Below are 27,680 nucleotides of genomic sequence, written 5' to 3' on the forward strand. Positions count from 1 at the left end.
TGTTATAACTGGCCCACCAGTATGAGGTCTGCAGATTTCCTCCAGTACAAAAATGTAAACTTCAACTTGATTATTTAAAATATCCTTGTTAAACCACAAAAATCTGAAAAGTAAAGAGATTAAGTAAGAGTAAAGAGTAAGAAAAATTAGATAAAAAGTCAAGAATGTGGGGGAAAAACATATTTTGTGTTTTATTTCATATTTTCAATTTTGCATCCCAAGATTGCGACTCAAACTTATGATTTTGACTTTTCATTTCATACTTTGACCTTTTCAACTCAGAATTTGGAATTTATGTCACATTTTTATCTTTTAGAGTCCCAATTTTATATTTTAAATCAAATTTTTACCTTTTCATCTCCTTGCTTTGGCTTTTTAATCCCACATTTTGACTTTTAAAAACTTGATTTCAATTTTTTTCTTATATTTTGACATTTTAAATTCATGATTTGTACTTTTTATATCATATTTTGGACTTTTTACACTCCCAATTTTAATTTAAATCATGTTTTTAAATTTTTAAATCATCATTTTGAATTCTAGCTCATATTTTGACATTTTCAACTCCTAATTTTTGTCTTTTTAATCCTATATTTTGACCTATCAGACTCACAATTTAGAATTTTAAAACATAATTGACTTTTCAATTCATGATTTTAAATTTGATCTCATATCTTGACCTTTCAAACTTATGATTTCAACTTTCTGGTCATATATTTGCTCTTTAAAAACATTATTTTTCTATTTTTAATATCATGTTCTGATCATTTGAACTAATAAATTTGGACTTTTATCTCAGATTTGAGCCTTTAAACTTATCATTTTTACTTTTTTGAATTTCCAAATGATTTATCATCAGTGCTGTTTTTTCATATTTTATTCCTGGTGAAAATGAGGTTGATAGTTATGGTTAAATGTTGACCCTGCTAGGCCCTCAGGTTAGACCTGAATCCAGAATCCGGCCCCTGCTGTGATTGAGTTTGACACCCCTACAGTAGGGCTGAACGATTTGCGGAAATAACCTAATTGCGATTTTGTTACCCAATATTCCGATTGCGATTTAATACGCGATTATTTCTTAAGGTCCTCATCTCATGTATTTTCCAACAAAAAGAAGCAACAGCCATTCTAAACTATTACCAACACAATATTCGTTTATACTAGGGCTCAACAATTTTGAAAAAAAAAAAAAAAAAAAAAAAAATCAAATCTTGATGATTTTGACTCATTTGCCAATTAGGTATAATCTGTTGTATTAAAGGGAATGTTAATCATAAATTATTCTCATATTTCACAAGAAAAACATTTAAAAAAAATGAAGAAAATAGGATTTTTTTGTACACTATTCTAAAAACATGCCACTAGAATGATTGCATGATATGTAACGCGTAACGTTTCTGCTGCAAAAAAGTTTTGATCCGATATTTTAACTCAGATTTCAGGTAAAAGAAATATTGCACCTTCTGCGATTTGAAAATTGCAGAAGATCATATTGTGATTTAATCTAATTTGCAATTAATTGCCCAGCCCTACTCTCCAGTTTGACAAACCTCCATTAATATACAATTAACCTTATTCTCTTTCACCCAGGCGAGTTTATAAACTTAACAAATACACAGGAACATCTCAGAACCTTCTCTCTCAGACGTTTTAGGGTCAAATGTGGCTAAAAGCATTTCTTATTCAGTACTTTTCATCCTCAGAGAACGGCACCATGGTGCTGAGAATAGAGGGTAAAAGAGAGGAAAGGTACAAATGATGAACCGTTTCTTGTGTCTCTTTTGCATGTGTGTGTCACAGTGGAGCGGGAGTCGTCTCGTGTGTCTTTGAGGAGGTCGTCGGATGTGAAAGCTCGCTCATACGGGTTTAACTACATGGCACCAAAACCGGAGTCATCGTACCTCAACACAGCACAGCTAGCAAGGGGTGAGCACCTACCATGAAATAAACATTTAAACATAACACACAGAAACTGTGAATGTTTTTGATGAACTCGTGTGACCAGAATTTAACAGGTTTTAATAGAAACTCCTTCGGTATCCCAGCACTATCCAAGGCCAAAAACATCTGCTGTCTAAAAGTTAACTGCCTCGTTATAACTGCAGACTTAAACTCTTCTTCTCTTATTTTTAAGGCTTATTTACTCTAATTATTTCCTCAGCAAAGTGAAAAATATCAGACATTTTCTAACGAGCCTGCAACGTTAATCCTATCTGCATTCATGTGAACCAGGACTCATAACTTCAGCAGAAACTTTTAATCTTTAAACCTCCTCAGGCCTCTAACGGCCCTCTTCTCTGAATTATTTCCTCTCTTTTTATTCCTCATTAGCTTTGCTAAATGGCCAAAACGCCACGCTAACACTTAGCACGCCGTCTGCCTGCTCCCAGCCAACAGATGTAAAGTGTCCGAGCTGTCTGACAGCGGCGCAGCGATGTATTACCCTGTTTATTCAGCCAAACGCTGCAGATTAATTGCTCTGTGAAGGCCGAGGTTAGCAATGCTAATTTAATCAGAGGCTGTTGTTGTTACACGGCCAGACCTGCTGCAAAATCCCTCAACATGTGGGGAGATTTGTGAGAACATGGAGGTGTTTTTCTTGGGTTTCCTCCCTGGATCAGAGTGACGGCTGAGCAGACGGTTTGTCTCGGCGAGCCGGGCGGTAATCTGCTGCGACTGTCAGTGTTTCATGTTCAGACTGCTGCACAGCCCTGTTCCTCTGCTCTGATTTAAGGAGCTATTGTTGCTGGGACATTCGGGTGTGTGTGCAGCAGCATTAAACACACACACAGCTGAAGTTGCTTACTTTACAGTTTATATTCGAGTCATTTAGTTTTTTGCTTCTAACCGGTGAATTCCAATGAGGTGACGGTCAGCCTGCAGCAGAGAGGTGCTGAGTGTTTTTACTGCAGCACGACTACAATACAGCTTTTCTTCTGCTCTGCTGCAAAACTACCAGCTGTGTAATGTCATAAATACACCACTGTTAGGATCAGAAGATCTGCTGCTCTTTTAATTCGCCTGCAACTGAGAGAATCTGGATACAAGACTTTTACATGAGACAACTTTTCCTGCCTGCACGCTGGCAAAAACAAGAGCCGCAAGCATGTTTTTAGGTCTGCCATCCATTTGTCCGGCTGTTTTTGTGAGCAAAATATCTCAAAAAGCTTTTAGAGATTTTCCTCTCATGAATGCCCACTCAGATTTAACCCATAAGGACCCACCATAACACAGGTGTCACATGACCTTTAAATGTCCTGTAAGAGATCTTGCATAGCTTTTTCTTGAATTCAACTGATAAAGTCCCCGATTGAGACACTGAATATTCTGATGGGGCCATGTGATTGGTGGAATAATTTAAACATGGAAAAAATGAAATAGGTGTAGAAAAAAGTGGCATAACTTGTGAAAGCAGTGGTGAAAAAGGTTCAAAAGAGGCAACAATGGGATTAAAATGGCAAAAAAATTATATACAAATCGACAAGACAAACTAGAAAAGCACTCAGAGAGGGCAGACCTCCGCCATTAGCCCTATCTCCCAATATTAAAGAATCCTTTTAAAAATTCCTGGATCCAGATCACTCCCAAAATCTAATCAGTTCTTCCGTATGCCATTTCTGATATTTCCTGAAAATTTCAACAAAATCCTTCCATAACTTTTTGAGTTATTTTGCTAACAAACAAACAGACTGACTGACTGACTGACTGACTGACAAACAAACTAACAAACAAACTAACAAACCCTGCGGATAACATAACCTACTTGGCGGAGGTAAAAATGTAAAGAAAATTGTGAAAAGTAATTAAAAGTGACAAAAATGGGTTGCAGAGGCAAAAACATGTAAATTAAAAAGCCAGATAAACTTGTGTCTGAAAGTCAAAGCAGCTGTTTGAGAATCTTTCGAGCAGAGCTTTCTCTGCCATGTAAAACTCCATTTTGCAATAAAATGGTCAAATGTTTCAAACTGAATGTACAGTCCTGGGCAAAAGTATTGGCACGCCTGGAATTTTTCCAGAAAATATACCATTTCTCCCAGAAGTTGCTGCAATTACAAATGTTTTGGTATACATATATTTATTTCCTTTATGTGCATTGGAACAACACAAAAAATCTGAAGAAAAAAGCCAGAATGGACATAATTTTACACAAAAGTCAAAAAATGTGCCGGGCAAAATTATTGGCACCCTCAACTTAATATTTGGTTGCACACCCTTGGGAAAAAATAACTGAAACCAATCACTTCCTATAACCATCCAAAAGCTTCTTACTCCTCTCAGCTGGAATTTTGGACCACTCTTCTTTTGCAAACTGCTCCAGGTCTCTCAGATTTGAAGGGTGCTTCTTGCAACAGCAGTTTCAATGGGATTTAGATCTTTTGATAGTTTCCAGATTTCATGATTCCTTGCACACAGTCAAGGCACCCAGTGCCAGAGGCAGCAAAATAACCCCAAAACATCCTTGAAGCTCCACCATGTTTGACTGTAGGTACTGTGTTCTTTTCTTTGTAGGCCTCATTCTGTTTTCTGTAAACACTAGAATGACGTGCTTTTCCAAAAAGCTCTACCTTAGTCTCATCTGTCCACAAAATGTTCTCCCAGAAGGATTGAGGCTTACTCAGGTACATTTTTGCAAACTCCTGTCTGACTTTTTTTATGTCTCTCTGTCAGCAGTGGGGTTCTCCTGGGTCTCCTGCCATAGCGCTTCATCTCATTCAGATGACCATGTATGGTCCCAGCTGACACTTTTGCACCCTGAGTCTGCAGGACAGCCTGAATTTGTGTGGAAGTTGACTGAGGATGTTTATCCACCATTCCAATGATCCTGTGTTGCATTCTTTTGTTAGTTTTTCTCTTCCGTCCACGTCCAGGGAGATTAGCCACAGTTCCATGGGTTATAAACTTCTTGGTTATATTACACACAGTGGACAAAGGAATTTCAAGATCTCTGGAGATGGTCTTTAACCTTGAGATTGTTCATATTTTTCCACAATTTTGCTTCTAATGTCCTCAGAAGATTCCTGGCTCTTCTTTCTCTCCTGCATGCTTGAATTTGAAAAATACATAAGATGAAGAACCAAATAATAATCACATATTAAATCGCAATATTGGGGGAAAAAATTGCAATTAGATTATTTTTGAAAATCGTTCAGCCCTATTCTCCAGCCATGCATAGATCATACTCATCATGGCGTCCATGTCCAGAGCAGTGATGACATTGTACGGCTTAAAGCCATCGCCACCAACTTCAATCTGATCGCGGGGCTTGAGGAAGTCATCCTGATGGACCACACACCAGTCGGAAAGGTTTCTGATCAGTTTGTTCGTGAGTCTTTGCCACCACTTCTACTGCTAGGTAGTTCAAAGACTCAACTTTAAAAATACTGAAATATGCCTTTAAATGTAGAGGAGCAGAGGCAATCGTTTTCCCCAAAAAATAACATTGAAAAATGTCCAGATACTCAAAACTTTACCTTAGTTTTACCTTACCTTTTTTACTGTCCACTACTGTTGGACCACTGTCGTCTCTGTGGTTGAGGACCGTCCTTATAGCTGGACTGCCAGTGCCCTAGCTAGAGTTCTCTACCCATCACTGCTTTTATTGGTACAGTTTTGTTGTCTTTACACAAATACTGTTCTGAACGAACACCTAAAAAAAATTTACCTCATTAATTTATTTATTTTTTGCTCCTACCGTGTCAGAAATGGAGCTAACGTGACTAAAAAGTACACCGCTGATGTCCTGGGTACTGTTTTGTCTCTCTTATTTTGACGTTGTTGTTTTTGCTGCAGTACCACAGCAACTGTCTACTTTGTGTCTGTTTGTGTACGAGTGTGTCAGTGCTGATCGTTTCATGGAGAAGCTGCAGGAAGCTGCTGTGTTTTAATGTTTTAATGGCTGGACTGTAACTTTACATCTGCTCTCCTGCTTACACAGCCTCTTTACTGTGTGTTTGTGCAGCTACAGATGCAGAGCTGAGGGAGAAGTGGGAGCAGGCTCTGGGGCCAAAGTATGAAGTTCTGGTAAGATGATAAACTTTTACACTTTTATATTGATGCTGTTGCTTTTTCATGGTTGTTATCAAATATTTTGATGCTTTGCACACATGAATCTTTGGATTGTGTTGTTTTTTTGTGTGTTTTTTAGGTGGTTCACTTGGATCCTGTCATTGAAGACGATGCAGAGCTGCAGAAATCTTCGAAAGTGAGAAACAGTTTTACTAATCTTGGTCAAAGTTGTCTTGTGTGTTTTTAGTATGTAAGAGGATGGTGATGCATTAACAGAGCTGCAGTTAGGGATCCTAAAACCCAGAAATAAACTCACATTAGCACTTCATGTTTAATTGTCTTGAAGTCTCTGGGATTGTTGGGAAGTTTTTAGTAAGATGCCTGAAATAAGCTCTGTGGTAAACACAAGTTTAAGAGATTTTACTGCTCTTTCTGTGACGTAAACTACATACAGAAGTGCTTATCTTTGACCTCTAGGTCAAAGATGATCCTCCTTAGATCTACGGTGTGTTTAAGCTAACGGTACTCTGACTCAAACTTTGTATTTTTTGTTTATATCAAAAAGAAAGTCTTTTCTAGAAGAGGTAAGAGCTCCAAATATGAGTTAGAACTTTAGTGATGTTAAAGTTAGCTGGCTGTGGTGTAGTCTCTTTATAGTCAACACTGAGTCCTAACATCATACCATAGTCAGGTGCATGCTCGCCGTCCATCTGTTAAAAGCAAAATTATCTGCCTTTTAAATGTTGGTTTTCTCTTATTAAAGTGAAGACATCTAGACCTTTTATTTTAAAAGCAGTCAAGTGGAGTGTGGCGCTTTGTATTGGCGAGCGTTTGACGGCTGTGAATCGAACAGTTCTGCCTACATGTTGACACAAGTCAGAGCACAACTTTCCAGGGGCGTAGCTAGGGATTTTGGGCCCCCAGTATGAATATTACACAGGGCCCCATTTAACTAGCCAAGCAACAAATGTTGCACCATTTTTGCAAATGTCTGTGCATTATTATGCAAAATAAACTTTTTTCAGGCTTTATGAAAAAATGCGTGCCTGGCCTGTCCACAATTCCTCTCCACCTTCGTTTTTCAGTAATCCAATCCAATCTATTTATAAAGCATGTTTAAAAAATGACTAAATGCTGACTAAAGTGCTCTACAGTAAAAATTAAAAACAATAAAACAAGCAATAAAACACAGATGCAGTACCAAAGTAAAAACTGGAGGACATAAAAGCAGAAAGGACTAAAAGCCAAATTCTCAAGCAGAGCCAGAAGCCAGGATGTAAAAACGCGTTTTTAAGTTTGATTTAAAGACAGGCAGCGAGGGGGACAGTCGAACATGAAGAGGAAGAAGGTTCCAGAGCTTTGGCGCAGCTACTGAAAAGGCTCGGTCACCCCTGAGCTTCAACCTTGACCTTGGGACGGTCAGAAGACACTTGTCAGAGGATCTGAGAGTCCGAGATAAAATATAGGGTTTTAAAAGGTCAGAAAGATAGGGAGGAGTCAGCCCGTTTAGAGACTTATAAGTTAATAACAAAATTTTGAAATCAATCCTAAATCCCAGGGGAAGCCAGAGAAGAGAGGCTAAAATGGGGGAAATGTGGTCATATTTACGTCAACCAGTTAAAAGACGAGCTACGGCGTTTTGAACTAGCTGTAAACAATTAAGAGAGGTGTGGCTGGCACCAAAATAAAGTGCATTACAATAATCGAGACAGTATTTGATAAAAGCATGCAGAACCTTCTCAAAATCATTAAAAGATAAAAATGACTTGACTTTGATTAAAAGACGAAGATGATAAAAACATGCGTGCTAAAACAAGCCATTTTCCGATTTTCCCCTCATGATGTCATGTGGGGAGTCAGCCCCGCCCCCAAATTCAGTTTGGCCTCCCCTTTTGGAAGAAAGTCCCGCCCATTGGAGAGCCACATCCATTAAGCCGCATCCATTTCCTGAGAGGGACGTGATCAGGGGCGGAGTCAGACAGCTCAGTCACATTTAAAGCTGCAGACACAGACAGCTCGTTCTGAGCAGGGCCAAAACAGAGGGGTTTTAAACATGCAAAAATCCAAACTGGAGTGTTTTTCAGCTACAAACTTCACAAGCATGATTTGGAGATCTCTGAGACCGATACAAACTTGTCTTAAAAGGGTGAAATATGTGACCTTTAAATGTATTTTTGATCCATAATTTCCTGATTTATGAGCAATATTTTACAGCGGCTAAATTAAATTTACTTGCATTATTTTGCAGCGCTGGACTATACCATTTGGACATTTTCGAGGGAGGGGGAGGGCACATTATTTTGTGCTGGATAACAGAGCCCTGTTTTTCAGTACGGAGCAGATCAAAAAGGACAGGAATTTAAAATATCAACTTAAATTTCAGAATAAAATACACTGTGTTGACACCAGACAAACACAGGACCATATATCCTCTCGCTACATAATGGGGTGTAGCAGAGCCTGAAGTCAACATGTCATAGGAGCAGGAGGAAGCACATTTATTTATAAAGGGTTACTGACATGTGGTAGAAGCACAAAAATCTACATGAAAGGACAAAACACAGACAAATCCAAGCAAGTTCATCCCACTCCTGCAGCTCAGAACAATAGCTTCACGTGTTTGTTATGTTTTATAGCACTTTAGTTTCTCCTCGCCTGGTCAGGTGTGATCCTGTAACTACTGGGAAACTCCTCGCAGTCCAGCGGTGCTGCTCTGTGCTGCACTGCTGTCTGTGGGTGCTGACGGATGGCGGGCATGCAGTCAAACTGCAGCACAGCCCTGACGGACCGGAGAGTATCTGCTGTATTTTAGGGGTTAGAATGTGGGTGATATTATTATGGATTATACACACTGTAAAGCAAGCTAACAAGCTTAATTCAGTGAGGTAAACAAAAGAAAATCATGCAAATATTCCTGTCACACACTCCTGATAGGAATATAATTTCCTCTGTGTATTGGACTTAACTGTTTGGACCCAAAATAGGTCCATATTTCACATTTTCTTTCCAAATATCTGGGTTATTGCTCACAGCTGCTGCCCATCCACATGCTTCGTCTCGGCGTGGAGTTGGACTCGTTCGACGGTCATCACTACATCTCCTCTCTGGCTGCTGGGGGCCCCGTAGAAAAACATGGAGTCCTGAGACCGGAGGATGAGCTCCTTGAGGTAAATCAGGGTTCTTACCAACCCTTATAAAGTCATCAGGTAGGTTTTTAAAATTTAAAGTCATAAAATGTGTTGAAAAGTTTTCATGGGAGGTCTTACCTTTGACATAATTTCACTGAGATGTGTCTGGATGATACTCCGTTTATTTATCAGCGTATGATTGTTTTACTTCTCTTTTTGTGGGTTTCTGACTCCTGTGTCGATAATCACAGCATTCATGGCAGCTTTTAAGGCTGTGTATTATGCACACACTCTCAGACTGCCAAAGAGAAGAGGTGAAGATGATAAAATGCAAGTTAATTGAAATTTGGCTCCAAAATGAAAAACACAGGGAATGGTTGGCAAAGAAAAACAGTGATTATGAGGTGAATTATAAGATGTAAAGGAGTCTTTTTAAAGCGGTAGATTTAAAAAAAAGCCGTCTGGTCCCTCACATGAAATTGGAAAAGCACCAAAGCTACACTATATTGCCAAAAGTATTCACTCAGCTGCCTTGACTGGCATATGAATTTAAGTGACATCCCACTCAATCCATAGGGTTTAATATGACATCGGTCCACCCTTTGCAGCTATAACAGCTTCAACTCTTCTGGGAAGGCTTTCCACAAGGTTTAGGAGTGTGTTTATGGGAATTTTTGACCATTCCTCCAGAAGTGCATTTGTGAGATCACACACTGATGTTGGACAAGACGGCCTGGCTCTCAGTCTCCGCTCTAATTCATCCCAAAGGTGTTCTGTGGGGTTGAGGCCAGGACTCTGTGCAGGCCAGTCAAGTTCATCCACACCTAACTCTCTCATCCATGTCTTTATGGACCTTGCTTTGTGCACTGGAATTGTCCAAAATCTCTTGGTATGCTGAAGCATTCAGAGTTCCTTTCGCTGGAACTAAGGGGCCAAGCCCAGCTCCTGAAAAACAAGCCCACACCATAATCCCCCCTCCACCAAACTTTACACTTGGCACAATGCAGTCAGACAAGTACTGTTCTCCTGGCAACCACCAATCCCAGACTGGTCTATCAGATTACCAGATGGTGAGGCGCGATTCATCACTCCAGAGAACGCGTCTCCACTGCTCTAGAGTCCAGTGGCAGCGTGCTTTACACCACTGCATCCGAGGCTTTGCATTGCACTTAGTGATGTATGGCTTTGATGCAGCTGCTCGGCCATGGAAACCCATTCCATGAAGCTCTCTACCACGGTTCTTGAGCTAATCTGAAGGCCACATAAAGTTTGGAGGTCTGTAGCCATTGACTCTGCAGAAAGTTGGTGACCTCTGCGCACTATGCACTATGGTCTGCTGACCCCGCTCCATCATTTTACGTGGCCTACCACTTGGTTGCTGAGTTGCTGTAGTTCCCAGTGGCTTCCACTTTGTTATAATACCACTGACAGTTGACTGTGGAATATTTAGGAGCCAGGAAATTTCACCACTGGACTTGTTGCACAGGTGGCATCCTATCACAGTACCACACTGGAATTCACTGAGCTCCTGAGAGCGAGCCATTCTTTCACAAATGTTTGTAGAAACAGTCTGCATGCCTGGTTGCTTGATTTTATACACCTATGGAACACCTGGTTTCAATTATTTGGACAGGTGAGTGAATACTTTTGGCAATATTATATATGAGCATTTTATTTTTTTTCCTTGACCCTTGTTTGACAAATTAACCCAACATCATTAGCAGGAGTTCTGTCATCACTTTTATAGCATTTTTATTCACATGCAGTGCTACATCTACCATAAACAGACCAACATTCTGACGACATTTAGTAAAAATCTTTGCTCATTATGCAGCACTGTCTTTATGACGGTAAATAAAGCAATATCATGGCTATTTTTAATTCCCTGGTATGTGGTATTACTGTATTACTGCCCACAGCTGCACCTTTTGATCTACCACAGGTTTCAAATAAAAGCAGAGTCTCATCCAAACAGGAAATAAAGTTCTTTTATCGTAAGACAGAACTAATTACAAAGTAAAAAGCATAACAAAAACAGTTTATTAAGGAAATCTCTTAATTTAGTAGTTAACCTTCACTGGTTTACTTAAATGGAGAAAGCAGCTAAACGTGTAAATGCAAATGCTGTCACATTAACATTGATGTCAGTGAGTCATTTTGTACATGCAATCCTATTTAACAGTTTTAATGAGTAGTATTTTTCAGAAAGGACACTTTGAAGCTGTAGCTTAGCTCTAAGCCAATGTTACTCAACCCTGCTCAACCAAAGAGCCAAATTGTTGAAAATACCTTTGCAAGAGCAACAATCTAAGTGGTGAACAGTGGCAAAAACAGCTTGAAGTAGCAATGAAAATAAATTAATGTGGCAAAAAAATGAGAGAAAAATGACTACAATGGGCAAAAAGCAGACAAGGCAAAATAGTGCAAAAAATGGGAAATTAATGGTATTTAATGGCAAAAGTTAGCTTAAATGGGCAATAAATAGTGAGAAATGGCAAAAATGGGATAAAGGGGCTAAAAGAAGTTGCAAAAATTATGAGCCAAGTGGTATTTACTGTCAAAAAGGTAGCTTAAATGGGCAAAAAGTGGTGAAAAATGGTGAAAAAGGGCAAAAATGGGGGAAAAGTGGCAACAAGGAAAGGATAAAATGGTCAAAAAAGTAGGAAAAAGGTGTTTTTGATGGCAAATCTAGCTTAATTGGGTGAAAAGTGGCACAAAATGGTGAAAAAGGGCATGTGATAAAAGGGATAAATGTGGCAAAATGGGACAGTTATGTTTGACAGTTCAAGCTTTCTGTATAAGTCTGGGAAACAAACTGATTAATGTGTTTAACTTCTGAGGTCAAAGTTTTCCTTTTCTAAGGTTTACTGGGGGAATAATATTTCAAATTAAGAAATAAAAGAGCCACGTGTGGCTCCAGAGCCACACGTTGAGTATCGCTGCTCTAAGTCAAGGTTTCATTCATTTAAATAAGAAATCTAATAGTCATGAAACACCACTTTGAGTTCATTAGATTCTCTATATAAACACACTGGGAAGAATGTATGAGGCTCTGTCAATGTGGATGTAAAATATTTGCTTTTAATGCAAAATAAGTAGATTTTAAACATGCAGTTAGCCATGATGAACGTTTACTTTCAGTAGATAATCTTGATCTGAAAAATGGGTTATTTCACAGCCCCAGTTAAGACAGCATGTCTATCTGTCTGCAGGTGAACGATGTCCAGCTCTACGGGAAGACTCGACGGGAGGTGGTGTCCTTCCTTAAAGAAGTTCCTCCTCCGTTCACTCTGGTCTGCTGCCGACACCCGACCTCCGACATGGAACCAGAGCCAGAGTCGGAGTCTGAACCAGAACCTGAGACAGCACCGTGGCCTGGATCTGTACCGGTTAGACCGACACAGCCCAGCGTGGAGGAGGTGACAGTATTCTTAGTATTCAGACTGTATTAGATGAAGGATTGACAATAAAAATGACAGAAATGTTCATGTTTGTCCAGATCGAGCTGAAGCTGTCATCGATGCTCTGCACTCAGACTGAACCGAAGGAGCGGGACGGCGACCAGCAGAACATCAGAAAGGTAACAAATCACTGAATTCATGGGGCCTCTCTGCAGGAAAAACAATTACTGAATTTCATACATATTTGCTGAAATAAAATTACATAAATGAAGTAGTAAAAAACAAATATCATATGAGACTGAGGTGTAAATTTAGGAGAGAAAATCTGAATTTTCTTTGAGAGTGATAAAACAAAATTTTGACTCAGATGAAGGCTGAAAGTTGATGAGAGAAATACTATTTTTTGATAGAAATTGCAACATTTGGAAAATATTTTGTAGTTTTAAATTTATAAGGAAAAAGCAGGGATATTCCTTGAGTTTAAAATGGTTGACAATAATAAAAAAAAAAAAAACTCACACACAGACACAAATAATGTCTAATTTCTGACCTGCGACTTTGCGACTCGTATTACAGCGGTTAAACACACGCTTAAAGGTGTTTTAACCCATAGTTCACTCTTTTTAAGTCCATGAGGATTCAAAGAAGCAGGGTGTGGTGTTTGAAAAGGTCAGATAAGTAGCGATAAAGACTGACAGTGAGGCTGACTGCTACTAAAGCTAAGTTTAATCAGTGATAAATCGTATTTCTGACAATTCCTCCACAATGAAAGTATGTGGTTCTTTTCCTAAAGTGCTTTTATTGCGAAGGCCCACAAAAGGAAGTGAAGTGTTTTCAGAAGCAGCTCACACTTTTGCCAGTTTTTGGTTTGAAAACTTTACAGCAGTGGCTTCCTGCTGCAATAGTTTCTAGATGTATTCTAGAACATTTTTGTACTTATTTGAAGTTAAAAATTGAGTAGATATTTATTTATGCTATTTATCTTTTATACAGTAATACATTTTTTATTTAAATACTCGGTTTAATGCAGTAGCCCTGTTATTTTTACAATGCACTGTAGATTTAGATATTTAATTTGAAAAAAATACATTTGTTGCTGCTTCCTATTTCTAAGTGAAGCCAGCACAAAGTTAAAATTTTTTTTGATTTGTTTTATATTATTTTTTGGGTCTTTGAATAAGAAATCCTGTTTTAAGTTTTCTAGAGCTTTATGTAACCTTTCACATAATACATAATTGATTTTTTCTTTCAATATATGTTTTTGTGTATTCCTTGCCTTTATAGAAGAAGACAGTGGATAGAGCTAGAAACAGGAATGAGAGAGTGGGGGGAGACACGCAGGGTAGGAGCCACAGGCCAGACCCGAACCCGGGCCGCCCGCCCTGAGCCCCCCCAACCACCAGGCCACCCTCGCCCCAGATATTTAATATTTTTGTATATTTTAAATATGATGTCTCATGTTTGTACCAGGAGCCGGTGTCCTCTGTAGAGGAGGTTCTGACAGAGAAGACTCCCCACAGACAGCAGGAGGAAGATGAGGAGGATGAGGATGAAGATGAGGATGAAGGAGAGCTGGCTCTGTGGTCTCCAGACATTCAGTTGTTAGAGCTGCAGAAGGAGAGAGACAAAGGCCTCGGCTTCAGCATCCTGGATTATCAAGTAAGAAACACGCCCCCTCCTGTAACTTCTGTTTGATTTCACATCCACAGCCGCCGTGCTCCCCTCACATTCGAATCAACTTTCCAGTATCAAAAATGAAATGTGAGGATGCACGGATCGGTCCTGCTCTCAGGTATCTGTAACTCTGGAGCTGATCTATGAGGCTCTATAAACTAAAATTTGTTTATGTTTTTCCTAAAGTCATGGAGACTTTTTTTTCCTCATTTCTGTCAGGGGAATAAATTTGGGAAAACCCTGGTATATTTTTCTCCCCCGCCCTGTTTCAGCACTTTATCTTTAGGCACAGCTTCACCTCCAAGACCTCTGCCTCCTTCCCTCCTCCTCCTCCTCAGTCAGATCCAGCTGAGACAGAAGGGGGAGTCTCCAGGTTAACTCCCCGTTGGTTTACACCCATGTCAGTCTGCCTAGGAGGCCTGTGAGTGTGTTTATGGGTGCCCTCTCTCGCTCCTCCCTGGGTGAGATAGAGATGTAAAGATGGAAGAGATGTTTTTATAGCAGACAGGACGTCTTCCCTCCCGCTGTGACTACCCATGATGCACGGCAGCATCTGAAACATGAATCATATAATAACGCACAATAACTTCACTTAAACAGCACCTTTTTCCCTGATGATTCAATGAATGAATAATAGAGGCCTTTTGGATAAGCCAGTGATGTGAAAAAAGTGTTTCCCCCTCCTGATATCTTATTTTTTTGCATGTTTGCAAGAATGTTGCTGTGGAGGAATGTTGTCCCACTGTTCTTTGCAGAACTGTTTTAATTCAGCCACATTGGAGGGTTTTCCAGCATGAGCGGCCTGTTTAAGGTCACGCCACAGCATCTCAGTCAGATCTAAGTCCAGACTTTGACTAGACCACTCCAGAACCTTCATTTAGTTTTTAGTCCACCTAGAGGTGGACTTGCTGGTGTGTTTGGGATCATTGTCCTGCTCCATAAACCAGGAGTGCTTGATCTTGAGGTCATGAACTAATGGACGGACATTCTCCTTCAGGATTTTCTGCTAGAGAGCAGAATTCATGGTTCTAGTGGTCCAGGTCCTGGTCCAGACCATCACACTACCACCACCATGCCTGACTGTTGGTATGAGTGAATGTCGTCCTTTAGAAATGATGTCATTCTTTGAAGATGATGTTGTCCTTTGAAGATGAAGTTATCTTTGAAGATGATGTCATCTTTCGAAGGTGATGTTATCCTTTGAAGATGATGTCATCCTTTTGAAGATGATGTCATCTTTTGAAGGTGATGTTATCCTTTGAAAGTGATGTTATCCTTTGAAGGTGATGTTATCCTTTGAAGATGATGTCACCTTTTGAAGATGATGTCATCCTTTGAAGATGAGGTTACCTTTGAAGATGATGTCATCTTTCGAAGGTGATGTTATCCTTTGAAGATGATGTCATCCTTTTGAAGATGATGTCATCTTTTGAAGGTGATGTTATCCTTTGAAGGTGATGTTATCTTTTGAAGGTGATGTTATCCTTTGAAGGTGATGTCACCTTTTGAAGATGATGTCATCCTTTTTAAAGAAAAAGGCTTCAAAGGATGACATCATCAAAGGCAAATGATGGAATGTCCATTGTGAGGGCTTTTTTCCATTTTTGCTGAATAGTCAGCCATGGGTTTTTTTTTTTTCTTTTTTACTTTTTTAAAAGTGGGTGAAACCATTGAGGGTTATGATTCCAGAAAGTTCCTCTTCTTTCTGGTCAGTCCTTAGTATATTTTCCCAGAAGTCTCGGGGATCATCAGGATGTTTTTAGTCAAATGTGAGACGAGCCTTTGTGTTCTTCTTGGTCAGCAGTGGTTTTGACCTTGAATCTCTCCCATGATGCCATTGTTGCCCAGTCTCTTTCTGATGGTTGAGTCATGAACTCTGACCTTAACTGAGTCAGTGAGGCCTGCAGGTCTTTAGATGTTGTTCTGGGTTCTTCTGGGACCTCCTGGATGAGTTGTCCATGCACTCTTGGAGTCATTTTGGTAGGCTGACCACAAGGTTCACAACTGCTCACAGTTTTCTCCATTTGTGGATAATAGCTCTCAGTGTGGTTAGCTTGAGTTCCAAGGTGACATTAGCTGTGACATTTTTCATTGGCACACCTGCAGGCCAGTTGGTTTTCTCCGCTGCATCTGTAGCATTTTCTAAAGTCCGTCTGGGGCTTTGGTCATGTGTGGTTGACCTTGTTCCCTGATTCTGCTGCTGTGCTGCTTGACTGCAGCCTCTGCTGAATCCTGTCTTCATTTATGCCACGGCTCAAACAATCTCCCAACATCCTTGTGAACGAATCATCAAAGTTACGGTCCTGCACCAGCTTTCTTAGCTCTACCACATAATCAAACTTTGCATATTACTCTGATGCCCTCTGTTGGCACTAAGATGAAGTGACATTTCACAGTTGCTTTATAACACAGGAAATGATGATATTTTAGGATTTTTTTTAAAAATCAGACAGATTTTTGAACCGGTACACCCAAGAAGTCTTCTGGGAGGGATCAAGGACAACTGGAGCAACAGTGTGGGGTGCAAATAGACACAGACACACAGACAGATAATCAGCTGTTCCTTAAAAATTTAAAAGTTTAAAGTTCTGCTGACACTTCCTACTCTTTTGCTCTTTCACCTCAGATGTCAGTAAGACCAGGAGTTTACAGACTCTGCTGGAGCCTCAGTCCTAAACTTGGACCCTCCAGCTTTCAAAACTCCCTTAAATTCCTTTTTTTACACTTTGATGGAAAATATCAAAATAAAACATCAAATTTCTCAGTAAACTGACTTTTGATATTAACAGGTTTGTTATTGATCAGTCTCAAAGGGAGTTGGGTAGATTTACTTTCTGACCTATGGAGAGTCTCTCATTTAAGCTTTTTTTTTTTAAGTGCTCTGAAAGGTGCTCTGGACGATTATTTGCAATTAAAAAACATGAATACACCAGTTGGGCATCTTAGATGATTGCAAATAATGGGATTAATCTTGACCAGCCTAGATTTAATCGATAATGAAAACAAACAGAAAACAAGCAAAGAAGAAAGTTCTAACAATGTCCTTAGTTAATGAAATACTCTAAATAAACATTATTTTATATTTATTTTCCTTCTTTATTCTAATTTTTTCTGATTGAAGCAGAAGCTGTGAAGCTGAGACTGTCTTGGGTTCACCTCAGAGCAAACCAAGCCTTCAACAGTTTCCATAAAATGAGTAGAGTCCTCTCTCTCTCTCCCTCCCGTTCCTCTATATCTCTCGCCCAAGGGCACGTCGGTCTGTTGTTGCTGCCAAAGTGTTTCCTGTTACTGACTCTGCGGCTGTCAGAGTTGAGTGAAAGATGGTTGGAGGCAATAAGAGAAGAGCTGATCTGACCTGTCTGTCTCCGCTCGGGCTCACAGTTTACACTAAAAACTGACACCTTTAAAAACGGGAACTGTTTCATACCTGAAAGACGGGCCTCCTACAAACCTGATGTTCTCATCTGGACGGAGTCGACCCAAAATACAGCTCTGCAAATACAGCAAGAAGAGATTTATCCTTCTATTTTATTTTTGATTTCTAAAGACTGCAGGGAGGAGAGAGACTGTAGACCAGTGATACTCAACATGTGGCTCTTTTGTGATTATTTGTGGCTCTTTTATATCTTCATTTTAAATATTATCCCCCTGGAAAACCTTAATAAAGGGAAACTTTTTTGCCCATTTCCAACATTTTTGCCACTTTTCATCCATTGAAGCTAACTTTTGCCATTAAATACCACTTTTTCCTACTTTTTTGCTCATTTTTGCCGCTTTCCATATTTCTCAAACCTTTTTGCCCATTTAAGCTACCTTTTGCAATTTAATACCCATTTTTTCCTATCTTTTTGCCCATTTTTGCCACTTTTTGCCCCTTTTATCCCACCTTATTCACCTTATTTGCACATTAAAGCTACCTTTTACCATTAAATACCCCCTTTTTCCTACCTTTTTGCCCATTTTTGCCACTTTTTTGGCCAATTTTCTACCAATTTATGCTCTTTTCACCTTCTTTTGCACATTAAAGCTACCTTTTGCCATTCTAAACCACTTTTTTAAAACTATTTCTCTACCCTTTTTTCCACTTTTTTGTGACTTTTATTCAGTTTTTTTGCCCCTTTTCACCGTTTTGCCCATTTAAGCTACCTTTTGCCATTGAATACAATGTTTCCTATTTTTTTGCTCATTTTTGCCACTCTTGACAGCTTTTTGCCTGTTTGAGTCACTTTTCACTCCCGTTTTTGCCAATTTTGGATCACTTATTGCCACCAGTAACTCATTTTTTTGTCACTTTTCACCCATTTTTGCTACTTTCTGACCCTTTTTCCACTTTCCCTCCCCATTTTGGCCCCTTTATGACCATATTTTCCACTTTAACTCATTTTATTGCTACTTAAAGCTGTTTTTGCCACTGTTCACCACTTAGATTGTGGCTCTCTCAAAGGTATTTTTCAGCAGTTTGGCTCTTTGGTTGAGTAACGCTGCTTTAGACCTTCTAAATATGTCACAGGTTAACGCTGAACTTTACTGTAAATTCACTTCTTTTCTGCATTAGTCGGCTGTAATTAGTTCATGAGGACTGATAGTGAGCTTCTCCTGCTCTCTTTTATGGACCCAGTCTGTATTTAGGCTGGTTGCAGACTGGATGGTTTGAGACCTGGTTCTGGTCCTGATTTGACCCCTCAGACTCGTGAGAATTTAGTAATTTGTGCAGGATTTCTGCAGTCTTGTGAAAAATACATGCTTTCTTTAATTTTCTTGGACTTGCAGTAAATAAAACATTGATACAAACATCTTTAGCAGATACACCGGTTAGATTAGAGAACCAGTCTGATATGATGGTGAGTCAAACCGTCCCAGCACACAGCTGACTGTAAACGTTTGACAGCAGCTCTGACACAGGGGGGAGGAGGCAGGGTTTTAGTCAGTGAGTGTGTAGGTCTGCTTGGCTTCACTAAAGTTGGTAGGAACAAGAAGAAAATGTCATGCTGTATATAGTAACACTGCTGTGTTAAGTTAAGCACACACTGCTCTAGAATACCAGCGTTTAGCAGGAAGTGGGAGTTGCTTTCCCTGAACTGAGGGTCGCAGCTTGTTTGAGGCTGTCTGATGCTGTCTCCTGAGCCTTAGTTAATCAAAGAGCCTTCTTGCTCGAATCCTGGTCAGGATCTTTTGGTGTAGAGTTTGCAAGTTCTCTTCCGGGTACTCCAGCTTCCTCACACCACCAAAGACATGCTGGTTGGGTTAACTGGTGGCTCTAAATTGCCCGTAGGTGTGAGTGTGAGCATGCCTGGTTGTTTGGCTCTGTATCGCTTGCCCAGTGACAGCAGGTCAGGTCACCAGCCCCCATGACCCTGAACAGAAGGAGCACTGTAAAAATGGATGGATTGTTTTGGGTTGTAAAGAGATAAATGTGAAAAGGGAAATAGGAATCTGGTTTTGAAAGGTTAGAAACACCAGCAAATATCTGATCAAAGTTGAATATTTTGTTTGACAAAAATGTGCTGTGAATGTTTGCTGTTGTTTAAACCGGGGATGACAAATTCAATAGTAGAAGTAGGAATCAAACGGGCTAATGCAAGAATCAAAATCTTGTAGAGACAGATTTTTTTGTGAATGAACTTCAGGAATAAATCACTTTAAACTGAGTGACCGTGAGAGTCGTTGCTATGGCAACAATGCATTTGCTCTCCCAGTCGCAGCGCTGTGTGCTGACAGTCTTTCAGAGTGTCCACAGCCAAACGTTACATTCTTCTACAGTCTACAGACATGTCAGTGGGCTTAAATATGTTATTTTCCCTCTTTCAATCTAGATTTCAATGATATAAAAATAATAAGTGAAGAGTAGCCTGTTTGAATGTGTTTTTAAAAATGTACGATGTTCACTCAGCCCCGACATCTACGGTCATGGACCAAAGTATTGGCGCCCCTGGAATTTTTCCAGAAAATACACCTTTTCTCCCAGAAATTGTTGCAAAAACAAATGTTTTTGGTATACACATTTTTATTTCATTTATGCGCATTGGAACAACACAAAAAATCTGAAGAAAAAAGACAAAATTGAAATAATTTTACACAAAAGTCAAAAAATGGGCTGGACAAAATGATTGTCCCCCTTTTAAAACTGTGAATAAATCATTTTATTTCCAGCATGTGATGCTCATTTAAACTCACCTGTGGCAGTAACAGGTGCTGGCAATCTAGAAATCACACCTGAAGCCAGTTAGAATGTCTAAAAGTTGACTCAGCCTTTGTGTTGTGTGTCTGTGTGTGTCACACCAAGCATGGAGAAGAGAAAGAAGAGCCCAGAATCGTCTGAGGACTTCAGAAGCAAAATTGTGGAAAAATATGAACAATCTCAAGGTTAAAGACCATCTCCAGAGATCTTGAGATTCCTTTGTCCACTGTGTGTAATATAATCAAGAAGTTTATAACTAGTAGTGCACGATAACTATTGGGCCGATAACAGGAAATTATTACGTCATTCTTATCGGTCCGATATCATTATGACGAGTCCCGATAACATCTATATTTTTGTCAGCATGGCAGTGCTGGCGTTTGTTTTCTTTCTCAGGAGACTACACATTCCGAAACGGCAGGTGGCACTGCAGTACATGACCTGCTATTAAGCACCAAAGAAGAAGAGAAAGTAGCAGCCCCCGTGCTAAAATGCTAACAACACGGTGGTGTTGTTCAGTATTTACGGGGAGGATAACACAACCATGTGTGTAGAATTTGCCCTGCAAAGGTCGCAAAGAGTACAAAGAAGTCCTTGACGGATCTTATAAGTCACTTAAGAGTCATCATCCTAATGACGTTAAAATGAAGCGGCAGCAGCCACTAGCCTCAGCCGCGGGCATTAGCAGGCATTGAAAACTGCAGAAAGCTTGCCAGAGCCAAAAGGCGCAACGCTATAATAACAAAATCAGACAGACAGTGTCCTGATCAATCGCTACTTTCATAGATGTATACCTGCCTGCTCTGTTTGATGTGGTTTCTTTCAGTCTGATCGATGTTAGAAACAAAAGTTAGCCACAGACCTCTGTGGACTTTACATTCTTAACCTACCTCTATGACTTATGTCACTGCATATTTTTAATCTTTATGTCAAACATCAGCTCGCTTTAATTCTGGCTTAAGCAAAAAGAAAAAAAACCCAGACCCCCAAATATCTCCATTTGTTAAGCATAACAGCCTGTTATCATTTACTTTTATGGGGGAAAACCTATGTCAGTTGTTTGTGTATGTTGTACTTGGTACACACTAAGAAAAGTGAACTATAATCACAGTTATAAAGTCAGAATGGTGCTTTGTTTTTTGAAAAACATGAGTGATATTAGTTAAAATGAGTTATAAATATCTTTGCTCACTACATATTAACCCCTTCTTATGCCCAGATGTGCATACACACATCAAATAAACTTCTTTTGATAAATCAACAATTGAAAAAAAATATATCGGTTATTATCGGTTATCGGTCATCAGGAGTAGGAAATTATCGGTTATCGGTATCGGTTCAGAAAAATAGTTATCGTGCATCACTATTTATAACCATGGAGCCGTGGCTTATCTCCCTGGACGTGGACAGAAGAGAAAAGCTGACAAAAGAATGCAATGCAGGATAGTTGGAATGGTGGATAAACATCCTCAGTCAACTTCCACACAGACTCAGGCTGTCCTGCAGACTCAGGGTGCAAAAATGTCAGCTGAGACCATACGTGGTCATCTGAATGAGATGAAGCGCTATGGCAGGAGACCCAGGAGAACCCCACTGCTGACAAAGAGACAGAAAAAAGCCAGACTGGAGTTTGCAACAATGTACCTGAGTAAGCCTCAATCCTTCTGGGAGAACATTTTGAGGACAGATGAGACTAAGGTAGAGCTTTTTGGAAAAGCACGTCATTCTACTGTTTACAGAAACATTTGTAGAGAAAATATCACTCACTAGAATTTCATCTGTGTTTAACCCCTTAAAGCCGTTGTAACATACTTGATACATACTTTTATGATACCTCTATCTAATCAATATGATCAATAAATTACTAAAAAACGTCTGAATACAATCTGATAAATGATAAAAATGCCCTCAAGTGGATTATCACTTACCAGAAACACCTAACGCATCAAATGAGATACAAAAAATATTTGTTAAATTTTGTGGAAATTTGGATTTTTTTTTTAATTTCAGTAGAAAGTTAAATAAACATTTCAGTTCCAGAAAACGAGAACTTTCTAGCTATAATTAGAGTTTTCAGGCTTTCATGGGTTAAAAGTGCACCTACTCTGGAGCCTGTTGGTCCCCTGCTGGCCTGAGTTAGCACTGATCCTGGTCCACCTGGATTACATCATCACCTTGTAATGCAGTTTCTCAGAGTCATCACATGAGCAAAAATACCAACATGACAGTAAATTTACCCAATTTTTGTTTTATTTTGAGTCATTTTTGTCAGCAGTAACACTCTGCCATTAATGAAGATGACGATTATCAAGATTAACGGCTGTATGGACGATACATCATGTCCACACTGCTAATCCGTGCTGGTGCACATGCATAAAGCTTGTTTTTGGGTCCAGAGCTTATTTAGCTTCCAAAAACTGAAGGAACGAACTGGAAAGAGTCGTCTGGCTTCCTGTCAGTTTCAGGTTAGTTTTGTTGAAGGGCTGGAACCTTCTTATCTGTCTGAGTTTTTGCACCATCATGCTCCAGGCAGAGCATCTGCTGTGGCTGCAGACTAAGGAACAGTTTACCTCAAAAAAAACAGAACTGTTCAGTCTGTAGACGACTTTAAATCCTGGCTGAACACTCACCTATTAGCTCTGGCTTTTTAGCCAACCTTGTCATTTTGATATCATTTTAATGCCCCTATTATTATTATGTTTTAATGAGTCTAGTCTATTTATTGTGCTTTTATTTCATTATATATTAATCTGGTGTTTTAAGCCTTTAAATGCTCTACAGTAGCAGGGGTTGTTTTTAAATGTGCTACAGAAATAAACCTTGACTTGACTTTACAACCAGAGACAGCATTACTAGATTACTTATGAAGTGCTATATAAATAAAAAGTTATTATTATTTGTTTTTTTTTATTTATTTGCTGATTCCGCTTAGTTTTTGATTTTTGTTGGACTCAGAGTTATTCTGTAGAAATATGCATTTGCAGTAACACTCCTATTCCTAAATGAATTAAAACTAAATAAATCCTGATGTAATCTAAGCAGTGGTTCCCAACCTGGGGTCCAGACACCCCTATGGGGGGCACCAAAGATCTCAGGGCCCTGTCTGCTCTGATATGTCAGAACTAGAAGTACATTTATTTAAAAAAACAAGAACAGAATAATGAACATAATGCCTGTGAAGGAGGGCCACCCTTAACCCTCTATGGTGCACAGTATGATGCCAGGTGGAAAAAAAATATTTGTGGTGTTTTTTGTCATAAAATAGACTAAATAAACATAATCTAATTATTATTATTATTATTATTTCTTTCTTTTTTTTTTTTTTTTTTGGAAAGCTTCCTTTTTGGGGTGCGTTGCCTCAAGGCAACACTGCACCATTATGGAATGGAATGAACAAGAAAAAAACATGATTTAAATTTTGACCAAAAGGTTTTTTAAAGCATACTGGAATTACAAAGTAGCTGCAACAGGTTGCAGTTCATGTTTTTTTAACTTTAATGATGAAAATAATTATTTTTAATATCGATCTTAGTGTATTCTGGTAATATTTGTTGCTGTACATTTACCCTCACTGTCCTCATCCTCATTCTCATTGTGATCAATCTCACTGTCCTTGTCCTTGTTTTTATTTTAGTAATCACAGATTTATACTGAAATGCACAATACCAAAATGTGCACTCCATAACAGTACGGTGTTTGCAGTATTCCGTAATGGTGCGGTGTTGCCTCAAGGCAACATGTTTATTTTGGCAAAATTTTCCATTATTTATTCATCAAAAATGCAACATTTAACAACTAGAAATTAAACTTTACCCACCAATAATTATGTACACATTTTTTCCAGCCTCAGAAATATCTGGAAAATATATTTTCTTGCGTTTCTTTTGCAGCACAATGGCTGAGCTGTTTTGGAGAATGTCTGCATAAAAAGGGTCCAGGATGGCATCCAGAGCGTCATATGACAAGTCAAAACACTTTTATGGGTTACTTAAGGTCCTGTCATTTTTTAAAAGTATTCATTCATACTTGGGAATGTATTACATGAGTGCACAAGGCCACAAAGTGGTATGCTGTCTACAGGCAGCACTGCACCATAGAGGGTTAAAGATAGAAAATAAAGAGCATCTGTAAATTTTAATTTAAAAAAGGGCAAAATATTAAAATACTTCAAATTTGTAAACTCCTATGTTTACAACAAAATAAAGTCATAAATTTTGACATTAGAATCTAAATTTTATGTTTTTAGCATCATAAATTTACTGCAGCGTAAAGTAAAAAATTTACAAGAAATTAAAACTGAAAACAGCGGTTTACTTTAACCTTTTTAAATTTATAATCTCAAAATACTCAGTTTTGGCTCATGTACATTGACAAAAATTAAACTTTTTTTTCATAAATTAATGACTCTAAAGTTGAGATTTTGAGATTTATTTCTTGAAAATAATTCGATACTCTTTATTATTTTTTCTAAAAATAACAGAAACCTTATGCATAGATCTCTTGTCAAAAACATGTGTACGTAAGCCCATTATGTTGGGATTTCCTCAGCTAAAATTCAAATTGAGATGTAAATTTTCTAGGTGGGTCTTGGGATTTTAAATTTCTTAGATATGAGTGGAGGGGCCCTGAGGAAGAAAGGTTGGGAACCAAATCTCTGATGCATCCTACAGATATGCATTAGAACGATGCCAATGTTAAAATTGAATCCATTTATTTTATTTTACAAAATATATATTTAATATGATATGATAGAGACATCTATATAAAATAAATGCCTCATCTCATGTGCACATAGGTCATGTCTAGTCAGCTTTGTTGCACTCCTTGCATCTACCATTAATGCACACTGACTTAAATATAACTAAGATACCTAAACTCTTGCATATTCATTTAATGCATTTTTATAAATTTCATATTTAATGTGTAATTCCTGGGCATTAAGGTAAAGCTGACTGGATTGAAATTCCTTGTTTCTTATAAGAATTCTTGGCCAGTAAAGCTGATTCTGTTTTTTCTAACCTTGCTGGGATTGAAAATCTCTTTTCCTCCTTTTTTTGACCGAGACGAGCTGCAGAGCTCCAGACAAAAACCGAGCAGCCACACAGAAAACTAGATATCAGACACGGAATTAACACACATTAAGAGGCACAAAGTATTTGTTTTTTTGAATGTATATTTTAATTTTTCTATTTTTTATTAGTTTTTTTTTTTTTTTAGGTTTATGAGGAGCATTAAAATGTAAAACGAGTAAAAAAATCATGCTACCAAGAGAGAAAAAACTGACAATAAAATAAACACTTAAATAGATGAAGGATAGACTGGCAGAGTCGCAGTGTTTTCATTTGAATATCCCAGGAAAAGGCCCTGAATTAGAAGAACTGGTCTGATTTAGTCCTGTGAGAGTGTTTACTCTCTGTAGAGTGAGCGTTTCAGAGTCAGAGAGGTGTGGATGAGACTGACAGAGCCACTGTCTTTGGTTAAAAGTACTAAATCTAATCAGCCAGAATAAAAAAGGCAGAACATCTGCAGACAGATGTATCTGCCTCCCCGTGTTATTATGTACAGTTTTAAAGGATGGTTTCAACCAATTTGCAAGTTCAGAGAACCCGCTGCAGGGATTCACTCCGTTTGGACTCTGATGATGAGTGATGCGGGCTTTTTTAGCACTCAGTGATTTTTTTACTTCATCACAAAGACGTTTTGGTTTGAGTGGAGGTCAGTGATTTGTGCAGACGAGTTTTTCTACTCCAGAAAATAAATGATAATGGAGCTGAGAAACGAACCGAGACGCTCAGAAAGTGGAGGAAGAAAGGCGTCTGCAGTATGAAAGTGTAAATAAGAATGAAGAGGGAGAAAGAAATAATGCAGAGGAGGCTCTCTCATACTTTTGGCCTTAAAGTGTAAATTAATTATGAGAAAAGCTCTGAGGCCCTGAAAAATGGAAATGTAAAGTCTAAAGTTCAGATAAACACTAAAGAATACTTGAGTAGTAAAACATCCCAGAGTTTCATCCTAAAGGTCTGCAAACTTTGTGTCGACGCTCTGCAACCTACATATCCTAATAAAAAAATAAAAAATCATTGTTATCCGTGCAGGAAAAGCCAACCGTGGAAACATTTCACTACTTTTGGCAAAGTACATATTTAATTTCAGTATTTTTCCTCTGCTCCGTTTGTGATATCTCCACTTTTTGACAGCAGAGGCCCTTTCTTTTTCCGGAGGATCTTGTAGGAGTGGAGGACTTGAGTTCTGACTCCTCACCACCTGTAGCCATGTTGTTGGGTCTAAAAATACAGCGCCGCTTTGTTCTGGCAGCCGGAAACTTGGCACAGCAGCTCGTTGTGCAGCGCGGGCGATGCCCAGGGTTCAACACAGGGGAATTTTACAAAATGTACATCCGCTCTCACCAGGAGAGGCTCTCCGAGTCGGTGTAGGAGTCTCCGAGGGCTTTGGATCCTGGTCGGTCTGGTTGAACAGGCGGAGCCGAGACGAGCGAGGCTGTTTGTGGAGTTCATGCTGTGGACGGGACAAAGTCCAGTCAAAGTTCTCCGTCTGCGTTTGTGGAAAAGTTCTGGCAGAATAAATTACATCCAAACTTCTTTTTTTCATTTTAAAACTTGGTGTAAACTTGGAACAAAAGCCGGTCCTCCCACTCACATCCAGCAACAATAAAACTTATGGATGAACTTTATTACACTGATGTGAATTCATGAAATCCTCACAGGGAAAAAAAAGCATTAATTAGAACTAAAACAGAGAAAATTGTCCTTTAATACTGCAGAGAATAACGGCAAGATAAAAAACAAATCAACAACTACTTTGATTCGGTGAAAGGCCTAGAGAATGTGCTAATTATTAGGATTAATAGGGTTTATTTATTTTCAGACTGTAAAAGTCTGGGCAGAGAGAAACTACAGATGATAGAGCAGGAAAAAAAGGAGAGAGAACAGCAAAAGAAATGCATTGAGGCTGGCTGATACGGTCCAAATCACATTATAATTGCTGCAAATGCACATGAAACAAATGTAAAATATCATATAGGTTATTTTATTAATAGTCAGCTGCACAAAGCTAACCTGTGCATGAAAAATAACGTCTAAATAGACGACCTATATTTCATAACATATTAATAATAACAGATCTTAAATTAAATAGAATTAGATTAAAAATCCCCCATTAACACCTTTATTTTTACCTGGAATGAGACTTGACTTTGTTTTTTTTTGGTGCTTTTTTTTTTTCCAAATGAAATTGACAAATATCGCTCTGACAGCGGCTGTCTTTCCTTATACG

The 27,680-nt window shown here is 38.8% G+C and overlaps 1 protein-coding gene across 2 annotated transcripts in view; it reads left to right on the top strand.

Moving 5' to 3' along the window:
- Positions 1-27,680, top strand: part of patj (PATJ crumbs cell polarity complex component) — a 207,865-nt gene that overhangs the window by 40,207 nt on the left and 139,978 nt on the right. For both annotated transcript variants that reach the window (XM_041791897.1, XM_041791898.1), the window contains exons 12-18: positions 1,801-1,926; positions 5,960-6,021; positions 6,146-6,202; positions 9,039-9,173; positions 12,347-12,553; positions 12,634-12,714; positions 14,006-14,194. In XM_041791897.1, the coding sequence (XP_041647831.1) occupies positions 1,801-1,926; positions 5,960-6,021; positions 6,146-6,202; positions 9,039-9,173; positions 12,347-12,553; positions 12,634-12,714; positions 14,006-14,194 (857 nt within the window). The remainder of the gene's footprint in view (positions 1-1,800; positions 1,927-5,959; positions 6,022-6,145; positions 6,203-9,038; positions 9,174-12,346; positions 12,554-12,633; positions 12,715-14,005; positions 14,195-27,680) is intronic.

The sequence above is a fragment of the Cheilinus undulatus genome, linkage group 7, assembly GCF_018320785.1.
Source record: "Cheilinus undulatus linkage group 7, ASM1832078v1, whole genome shotgun sequence".
NCBI lineage: Eukaryota > Metazoa > Chordata > Actinopteri > Labriformes > Labridae > Cheilinus > Cheilinus undulatus.